Below are 10147 nucleotides of genomic sequence, written 5' to 3'. Positions count from 1 at the left end.
GACAAGTTCACCCACCAAATACTTTTCTCAGTGCGGAGAGAGTGTCCTAACAGTTAGAAAAAACACTGAGATGTTAGACAGCGCTCAAGAAAAGTAGCACTCAAGAGGAGTAGCACTCTACATCAAGGAGGAATATACTTCCTCGTTAATTAGCAAGGGGGCAGAGGGGGGGCACTCTGAGGTGCTCTGGGTTAGAGTAAAAGGCAGTCCAGGGGAGAGAGACTTAACGGTGGGAGTCTACTATAGACCTCCCAACCAGGGAGAAGAGCTCGACCAGGAATTCTTAGGTCAGCTCACAGAGGCAGTGAGGGCTAAGGATGTGGTCATCATGGGGGACCTGAACTTCCCAGACATCTGCTGGGAGGAGCAGTCAGCCAAGTCTGATCGCTCACGTCGGTTCTTAGCCAGAGTGCAGGACCTCCATCTAACCCAGGAGGTGCACAGTCCCACCAGGGGAGACGCCATGTTGGACCTGGTGCTGGCCACGGGTGACGACCTGGTGAGGGGGCTGCGGGTGATGGGCCACCTGGGAGACAGTGATCATCGCTTGCTGGAATTCACCATCCAGCGTAAGGTGGCAAAGGGCTGCAGCAAGGCAACAGCCCTAGACTTTAGGAGGGCTGACTTCAACAAGCTAAGGAGGATCGTTGGGGAAGCGCTGAGGACCCAGAGGGGAAGGGAATCAGATGTCGAAGGTGAGTGGTTGCTCCTTAAGGAGACGATCCTCCATGCCCAAAGGGAGGTAATCCCAACAAGGGTCAAAGGGAGCAGGAGGGCACATAAACCCCCATGGCTCACTAAGAGCATCCGGGAATGTCTCCTTGCTAAAAGGGAGGCATACACCCAATGGAGAGATGGGGTCATCACCAAGAAGGACTATGTTACAGTCGCCCGAGGATGTAGGGGGGCAGTCAGGAGGGCCAAGGCAGAGATGGAGATAGGACTAGCTTCCCGGATTAAGGACAATAAGAAGTCCTTCTTCAAATACATAGGGGGTAAAAAGAGGGTCCCGGGTAATGTGGGGCCCCTGCAGGACACGATGGGCAACTTAGTCATCACGCCAGATGACAAAGCTAACATATTTAACGATTTCTTTGCCTCTGTCTTCCTAAGTAGGGACCAGTTCAGCCACCTCCCTGCTGGGCCCCCCTTGGGCCCCGGGAGAGACACGCCTGGGCCAGGGGTTAGCAAGGAGTTAGTTAGGGTACTTCTGGAGAGGCTGGACGTGTTCAAGTCCGCTGGTCCGGACGATCTTCACCCTAGGGTTCTACAGGAACTGGCCGAGGTCATTGCGGGACCCCTGGCGCGGCTCTGTGAGCACTCGTGGTGCTCTGGTGAGGTGCCGGAGGACTGGAAGAGGGCCAACGTGGTCCCTATCTTCAAAAAGGGAAAAAAGGAGGACCCGGGAAATTACAGGCCAGTTAGTCTTACCTCAATCCCGGGTAAGCTCTTTGAAAAAATTATCCTGGCACACATCCAGGAGGGCCTTGCGGGGGAATGCATGCTCAGGGGCAACCAACATGGGTTCATCAGTGGCAGGTCTTGTCAGACCAACCTGGTGGCCTTTTACGATCAGGTCACCAAATCATTAGACGCAGGGGTTGCTGTGGATGTAGTCTTTCTGGACTTCCGGAAGGCTTTCGACACTGTCTCTCACCCTGTCCTCATCAAAAAGCTGGGAGACTGTGGTGTCGATGCCCACACGGTCAAATGGGTCGCCAACTGGCTGGAGGGCCGCACCCAGAGGGTGGTAGTGGATGGGTTCTTCTCGACCTGGAGGGATGTGGGCAGTGGGGTTCCGCAGGGCTCGGTCCTCGGGCCCGCACTGTTCACCATCTTCATCAGTGACTTGGATGACGGGGTAGAAAGCACCCTGTTCAAGTTTGCTGATGACACTAAGATGTGGGGGGATGTGGGTGCACTAGAAGGGTGCAATAGGCTACAAGCTGACCTTGACAGGTTGCAACGGTGGGCGGATGAGAATAGGATGGGGTTTAACACTGATAAGTGCAAGGTGTTGCACATGGGGAGGAAGAACCGGCACCACACTTACAGGTTGGGGAACTCCCCTCTTGCCAGCACGGAGACGGAAAAGGATCTTGGAGTCGTCATTGACTCCACGATGAACATGGGCCAGCAGTGTGGGGAGGCAGTCAAGAAGGCCAACCGTACCCTGTCATGCATCCACAGATGCATCTCGAGCAGGTCCAGGGAGGTGATCCTCCCCCTCTATGCGGCACTGGTCAGGCCGCAGCTGGAGTACTGCGTCCAGTTCTGGGCGCCACACTTCAAGAGGGACGTGGACGATATGGAAAGAGTTCAGAGGAGGGCCACTCGTATGATCAGGGGTCAGCAGGGCAGGCCTTATGAGGAGAGGCTACGGGACCTGAACCTGTTTAGCCTCCACAAGAGAAGGTTAAGGGGGGACCTTGTGGCCTGCTACAAACTGGTCAGGGGGGATCAGCAGGTATTGGGGGAGTCCCTGTTCCCCCGTGCGCTGCCAGGAGTGACCAGGAATAACGGTCACAAGCTGGCGGAGGGTAAGTTTAGATTAGATATTAGGAGGCGCTACTTCACAGTCAGGGCGGCTAGGGCCTGGAACCGGCTTCCAGGGGAAGTGGTGCAGGCTCCTAGCCTGGGGATTTTTAAAAGGAAGTTAGATGAGCACCTTGCCGGGGTCATCTGACCCCGGTGCTCTTTCCTGCCAAGGCAGGGGGTCGGACTAGATGATCTACCTAGGTCCCTTCCGACTCTAGCTACTATGAAACTATGAAACTATGAAAAGCTGTAGGTACTCAGTAACTCTCATAATTATGCCTGTGATCATTTTTTAGACTGATTTTTAGACCACTCTTCACTCCCAAGCCATTGCTCCTGTTTGGCAGCATAATCTTCCAAGAGCTGTTCTAGCCCTGTAAGTGTTGCAGTGAAACATGAGCTCAGTAAAGCCAGTGATGTTTTCATCTGCCCACAGTTGGCAAAATTAAGGAGGCAAGTTTCATTCTCAGCAGCCTGTGGGGTGACTGCACCTGGAATATATACTGCAATTCTGGGCCCCAGAGTATAAACAATACCTCAATATAATACTAGGTAAAGAAGGGCAATAATTACAGTACACAGATTGAAGGCTGAGAGAGGAGGAACACTGAGAGTCTAGAAAACAAAATTATCCAGAGACCATAGGCGACTGGTGTCACCTTAGTCAGGAGGGGCACGTGCCCCCTCAGCAACCAATCAGCATTGACCTGGGGGGGTCCCTGTGCAGCCAATCTTGCCAAACGGGGGGGGGGGGGGATCCCCCTGTGGCCGATCATGCTGACCGGGGGGGGGGGTCCCCCTGCAGCAAAACTCACCAACTGTGAAGCAGCCGCAGCACTACATCTGGTATTCCCACTCCCCAACCAGTGCTGACAGGGAGGGGCACTGGCTCTCCTGCCTGCCCATCGCCTAAGCAGGGAGCATGACCAGTCAGGGGTGCACCAGTGCTCTCAGGGTGCATGGATGTGAAGCCAGCAGCAGCATGGAGTCCCAGGGCCTAGAGAGGTCACCCCAATTCACCAAGGGACAGCCTTGGCTAGAGACATAGTACTGTCTATAAATACCTTCCTGGTAACTAAATGATGAGTGGATTATTATGTATGTTTTCAGAGCTGGATGAGTGCTGTAAGTTGGAAATAAAGAAGAAAATGGTGAGGCCTGCTGTTCAGGCTGGTTAGATTACAGGGGCCTCAGAACTATGGAGTGATAAAAAGCAGCTACATCCACTCCTAGCTCAGGAGCTGTCTCCAAAATATTACTGCCATCCTATTGTGTGCTGAAAGGCAGCAGCATTTCCAGTTGATCAAAAACAGTCAAATGTCTGCCCCAGCATAGCAGCCTATCAGAGTATTGTAGTTAACCTGTGCTAGTTTATCTCCAAAGGCATGCACAGAAATGAGATGCCTAATACTGCCTCTGTTTGATTTTATCCAGGCATCCATTTATGGGAGGGTTTACTTGGGAGTGGTCTTCAGTGTGGGTCCAAAGCAAGGCTTGAACTCTGGAAGAGGTGGAAGAACTTTAGGTCAGCATGCTACCACTGCAGCCTTGGACTTGCTAGTTAGTTACAGCCCCTCTAAAAAGAAGGATTTCTTTTGCAGTTCCCCTTCCAGACAGGAACCGCATTCTTTATGCCACGGGATGACTTCAGCCTGTTTTCTTTGTCTTGTTGCACAAGGGATTCAGCCACTAGATGGTACTCTGAGAACGAATATAAGAAAAGTCTTTGTTATCTTTCTGGGAGACATACCCCTTACTTAGCTCCTTTTGGCTTTCACTCTCCTCGCTTCTGCCTTGCAAAACCCCAGCAACATCCCCCTCTCCATTGCCAGGCCTGTCTGCATCCTTCTGCCAAAACACAGCCCCTTTCTTCCAGCTAGGAAACAGGCTGGTGAGGCCACGTGCCTCCGAGGGTTAGCAGCCAGGAGACAGAGATGGTTGCAGTTGTGCTGTGACCCTGGGACGGCCTCACAGGGGAAGACCACTCAAAATAGATTTGTCCAGCCACAGTGATGCCCCAGCACAGCTCCTCACATGTGAGGGCTTCAAGCTGCAGGCAGGCTGGTGCAGTTTGACAGGAGCCATGTCTGAGCTGAGGCTATAGCAGTGCTGTTGTACAGCATAGTGCTGCCAGGGCAAAGGCCATTCCAAAGCCCTAGTCCAGTGGCTCTCAACTGCTGCAGACTTGAGGCCCCCTGGGAAAATGACAACTTTGAGCTTCCACTGGTCTTTTGACTACAGACAGACAACAGAGCAATTCTGTTGCAAAGAGCTCAGGCAGCCCACAGCAGGGCTGGCTGATTTTGACACTCTGCGTTCCTGTTGCACACCTCTGGGTTCATCTGGTGAATCGTGTTGGCATGTTCAGCAGTGCCGGTGTGGCGCCCTGCTCCGCAGCAACTTGACAGGACCTCAGGGCTTCCAGGTGCTGCGGGGCCAGCTTGAGACACACTGCCCTGGGCCCTTCCATGAGCTCCTTCCCCGGGGCTGGATTTTTCTCCTTTGTCTACAGGACATGGAGGGGAGGAGGCCCCTGGATCCTTTGTGAGCATCCGTGTCTGTTAGTGCATGTCCGTGTCCATCTGTCTGTCCATTAGTCCGTGGCTTTGTGTCTCTGGGCACCCGGGGGCGTCTACGCTGACTGGGCCACTTTGGTCTGCCTGGCTGTGTGTCTGTCCCGGTCTGGGTCCGTGCCTGTCTGCCTGTGCTCCAGCCGTGTGATTGTCTGGCTTGCTGCGTGTCTGCCCATGTGTCTGTGTGTGCGTCTAAACGCCCGTGTCTATCTTTTCACCTGCGTCCGCCTGTCTGTCTGTGACGCGCTGGCACGGGAGGCGCTGCTGTGCAGCCCGCGCCTGACAGCACCCCCGCGCCGACATAGACAGACGGAGCGACAGGCAGCCAGCCAGCCGCTCCGCCCGCGCTACTGCCCCACCCCTGCCAAGGGGCGGAGGATGGGGCTCCCGTCCGCAGGGCGGGCGACGCGAGGCGCGCTGGGCGTGGTAGTTTTCGGGCCGGCTCCTGCCGCTGGGGGCGGCGCGGGGGTGAACTACGTGTCCCGGGATGCATCGGGGCCGGCTGAGGGGACGGCAGCCAATGGGCGCGCGCGGAACGGGCGACCGCGCTATATAAGCCACCGCCCCACAAGACGCTGCTCAGATCTACCTGCGTTGGGTATCGTTGCTGCTTGTTGTCGTGCAGCTCCGCTCGCAGGTGGGGAAGGGGCTGGGCGTGGTCCACACTGCAGTGCGGTCCAGCCCGGGGGCTACACGGGTCTGGGGCAGCCCCGCCCGCTTTTTGGGGGAGGGGGAGCAGCGCCTTCGTCCACGACGGCTCCTCCCTGCCCGACCCGCTGTGCCGCCTCTGTAGCCGGGCGCGGGGAGCCGCCCCTGGGTGCCGGAGCGCGGCCGGGGGCTGCGACCAGCTCAGCAGCGGGAGGTCCTGGATCCGCCCGCCCCGGGGCCGGACTGCATGTGCCCTCCTGCCTGACCCCAGCCCGTGCTCGCCCGCTCCTGGGTCCCGCCTGCCCACTGGCTGCCCTTGGCCCTCCGCGGCCCGGGACGGTGGTGCCGCGCCCTGCCCCGTCCAACGACGTGGCTGTCGGCGGGTCCCCGGGCATCGCTGGGGCAGCACGTCCTGCCATGCCGGAGCTTCCTGCCAGCTCCTAACGCCTCTCCCTCTCCTCCCCAGCAAAGATGTGTGACAAGCCCGACCTCTCTGAAGTAGAGAAATTTGACAAGAAGAAGCTGAAAAAGACCAACACGGAGGAGAAAAATACACTTCCCTCCAAGGAGAGTAAGTATAGACCTCACCTGGCAGCATCCCGTTGCCCAGAGCACCTTCTATCTCGTCCGCAGGGCTAGAAGATCACACCAGTTTCTGCTCCTCTTGCTAGCTTATTACCAGAGCCTCAGCTTGAGACCTGAGCCCAGTGTAGTCCATACTATGCAATTGGGAAATGCCTGTGTTCCTTGCAAAAGGAGCTGAATTGAAGCAGAGCTGTCTGCCTTTATTCATGCCCTCTGCCTACCTAGGCTCTCTCAACAGGCAGTAGAAAGTCCAGGTCAAAGGAAAACCTTTTCTATCCTGAATAGTCAATCCTGATTTCCCAGTGGAGTTTTACTTAACCCTAAAATTTCCAATCTCCACACTGTTGGAGTCTTAGTGGGAACAGATGCATTTTGTGCTCTGATCTCATCACTGAGGAATCTGGCAGGCGGGCCTCTTGGTTTTAGTTCTTACTCCAGTAAAAAATAGTGTGTTTTCTGACTGCTGATAGGTTCTTGCTTCCAGCTCTTACTGGAGCCTGGGCTCAGATCCTTTCTTGCTGGGGCTTGGGTCTAAGATCATCCACACTCATATCACTTAGGAGTACAGTGCAGCTTCATAAATCCAGCATCCTTGGGACCTAGCACCAGCCAGAAATACGAAAATTCCAGATTTTTAAAATGAGGAAAATGCATAGTCTTAGGACAAGAGTTTTTGTTGGAGATGGAGGAGGGGGTAGCAGCACACAGAGCAGTGTGGTGGATGGTGGTGGCAACTGTTATGTGGAAGTGTCCTGTTCCCCTCCCCCCATGGGGTGGTGGGGGAAAGTAGCAGCAGTAGCACAGGGTGGTCCCACTTCTGCAGCCAGCCACCACTTGCACCCTGACCCCCACATGCAGAGGGGGAAGCTTGCTGCTGCCACTGTCGTCACCCCATGTTGCTGCTTTGCATACAGCTGCTGCTCTGGGACCAGCCACTATTCCCCAATGTAGTATATTTTTAAAGTGCTGGATCTTTGATTTTTTTTTTCCAATTTTGAAAACTGGATTTATGAGGTTATACTATGTTCTCATCATTGGTATGTGAGCCTTCTTCAGGCTCCCTGTTTACGTTTGCTGGGAAGTTACTATACCATATCACGTGGTGCTTTTACAGCAAGATGGCAACTTCACAGTTTACGAAGAGTGATATTCTAAAAGGTTAACATGTCTAAAACAGTAGAGGATGATCTCTTTGGCAGGTGTGCCATATCAGCCCTATGCTCCAAGTGCCACTCTAATCCCTTTTCCCTGCCTGATCTGCTCTGCAGACTGGCAGGATAGTGGCTAATAAGGTAAGAAATGGAAAACAATGTGCCACATAGGTTGCCCAGTGTCTTGGTTCAAATCTGTACCTGTGTTGGTGTGACTTCTCTCATCTTTGTGATTTTAAGCACTTCTCTACTTTGGGTGTCAGTGTGAAGGATTATGCTGTCATATTTTTCTAAACTTGGGATGCATTGATCTTTTAACATGCACTCCTTAATGGGAACTCCCTGAAATTCAAATTTTTCATCAATCTTAAAGTCATCAATTTTTTTCCCCCCTTTCCCACCTCCCAAAGTTGTGCTCCCCCCCGCCTTTTTTTAAGAACATGTTGTACCAGGGACTGTTTGGGGAGAATTTATAGACATTTGAAATAGACCAACTTCTCTAAGCTGTTTAAACAAATTTTAATGAGCAGAGAAAAGTGAAATGCATTCAAAAAATGGACTGATGGGGACCTAGCACTGACCCATGGTCAGCTTGCAGCAGCAAGCACAATGCTATCTTTACAACTATTTTTGGTTCTATTATCTCAACCCAGAGTAACAGAGCCATTTCTCTCTCTCTCTCTCTCTCTCTCTCTCTCTCTCCTTCTTTTCCTTGCAGCCATCGAGCAGGAGAAGGAATGTGTGAAGTCGTCATAGAGGGAGATGCTCTTGCAGAAAGAGCCAACACTTATTTTGCTTTGAATTAAATCATCTGTTTATTTTTTATTACATCATGTATGTGTAAAGAACAATGCTGTAACATCTTGCCCTGCCTTCCTGCTATTCCAGCTGTTGGCAGGTGCAGAAATGAAGTGTGGTCCCCTCCAGAGCCCATCAGTAGCCTTGCCTAACTCTGCCTCTTGCTGCTCAGCCACCTCCCATTTACAGCACTGATCTTGCTCTAATGCAATGGGGGAGGAGGAGATGCTGAAAGCCAATAAAGGGCTATAGAAGTTCCTGAGTACAGAGGCCCATTATACAATATGGTGGGGAGGGGGAAGCCTTTTGGTTTGGCCAGTGGCCTTGGTCTGTTTAGCATTCTCACTTGCAGAATAGCATTTCTGCAGCCTCACTCACAATTAATTTTTCTGTCTTCCTTAAGATAAAGTGAAAAGTTTATAATAAAAATAAAAAAATATAATGACTTACTAAGGATTCATGGTTTCTTTCCTGGTCCTTCAGCTTATGCCAGGTCCTGGCATCAGGTAGGAAGGCTGTCTTTGTTTCATCATGCTATTGGCATCCCTCTTGATCTTGCAGTAGGCTACAATAGTGATCTCTAAAGCACTTTTATTAGAACAATTTTATTAGATCCATTTTTCTGGGTAGAGCTGGATTCATTTGTTTGTTTCTTATGAGCTGGTCTGGACTTTAAGCTGACAGTCAAAGATTAGTTGCCTGATGTATTTTGTTTTTTGGCAGGCTTTCACAGGGGTCAAGGAATAAAACATCATTCTGTGAGGGTTATATTGGGCAGGTGAGTGTTTGACCAAAGCAGCTACAGACAGCATGACTAATGCAGCTGGACCTAGTCTGAAACTCCCTTCCTCTTAGTGTAGCAGAGCACACTAGGTTTAACCATCCCTTTAGAAGTGTTTCTACTCTTTCACTAGACCAAATATGGTTAAAGCAGCATAATACATTGTATAACTGCAGCTACTCTTGGCCTTGACCACAAAACTGAAGGGTTTTTTTGGTACATTATCCAAACTTGGGAGGGAGGCATGGAAGTGAGGTTGAGGTAGGACTACCCTTCTGTGATCTGCAGTAGCTGATCTTGCTGGCTTCAGAAATCCATACTGTGGGTTAGATGTTCACCTGAAATGTCACTTCAGAAGTGATGCGCAAACATGGGATGCTAATGCTGTCTTGGATGCAGGCAGCTGGCATTTTGACCTGCCAAGCTGATTTCTAGAGGCCTTTCCAAGTTTTATTAAAGCTGAATTGGCTACACAGGCCTTATGCTCCTATCTGGCCACAGGGTTCTAAAGACCTTTCCAGAAGCTTGACACTGGGAGCAGGTAGAGGCTACTGGTTCAGGGGATTCCACATAAAAAGGGCTGTTATGTTTTGATACTGTCTTGCCTACCTTTCTTCTGCAGTTTGCAGAGAATGAGCAGAAATGAAGTCTGCTCTCTGTCCTGTATGCATTTACCTTCTCACCCAGGATAATGAATGCTGCCATTTGTAGTGGTGCTAGTGGAGATAAAAGCACTTGGGGAAACTGCAATGAAACACTGTCCTTGTATCTGGTGATGGGGCAACCTGTTGAATTTGAAACTTCTTCACTGAACTATAGGCAGGGAGAGGGGAGACAAGACTGCAGAGAACACTTTCTGCAACAAAAAATCATCTGAACTTCTCAATGGCTTGAAAATCAAGTGAGTAAGGGACCGAAGAGCAATGTACTGCAGGCCTCTCTCAAAACAAGTCCTTGTAGACCTAAGCTGTGGGTAGTTTCTATCCAGATTTCCCCATCTGCTTGAGTTCTGCTCCTCCTCAGTTCTTGCCCTGGAGAGAAAAGAGGTGTCCGTTGTTGAGACTTGCAGCAGC

The 10147-nt window shown here is 51.8% G+C and overlaps 1 protein-coding gene across 2 annotated transcripts; it reads left to right on the top strand.

Moving 5' to 3' along the window:
* Nucleotides 1-5594: 5594 nt before the first annotated feature.
* Nucleotides 5595-8742, top strand: LOC149858298 (thymosin beta-15A homolog). 2 transcript variants are annotated; one of them, XM_090060652.1, is made up of 3 exons: nt 5595-5748; nt 6226-6330; nt 8214-8742. In XM_090060652.1, exons 2-3 carry the CDS (start codon nt 6231-6233, stop codon nt 8249-8251), a joined length of 138 nt encoding a protein of 45 aa, XP_089916778.1. In that variant the 5' UTR covers nt 5595-5748; nt 6226-6230; the 3' UTR covers nt 8252-8742. The 2 variants fall into 2 exon arrangements, with proteins under 2 accessions (XP_089916778.1, XP_089916779.1); XM_090060653.1 differs by having other exon boundaries at nt 5695-5748; nt 6231-6330.
* Nucleotides 8743-10147: the final 1405 nt, after the last annotated feature.

The sequence above is a fragment of the Crocodylus siamensis genome, chromosome 8 (assembly GCF_052110815.1).
Source record: "Crocodylus siamensis isolate JL-2025a chromosome 8, ASM5211081v1, whole genome shotgun sequence".
Taxonomy (NCBI): Eukaryota; Metazoa; Chordata; order Crocodylia; family Crocodylidae; genus Crocodylus; species Crocodylus siamensis.
This window is presented reverse-complemented; position numbering and strand designations above follow the sequence as displayed.

Bases quoted from the DNA above. Each gene is read 5' to 3' on its own strand.
- LOC149858298 (XM_090060652.1), top strand. From the start codon at position 6,231: ATGTGTGACAAGCCCGACCTCTCTGAAGTAGAGAAATTTGACAAGAAG. The intron at 6,331-8,213 runs GTAAGTATAGAC...TTTTCCTTGCAG, and splicing joins TACACTTCCCTCCAAGGAGA to CCATCGAGCAGGAGAAGGAA.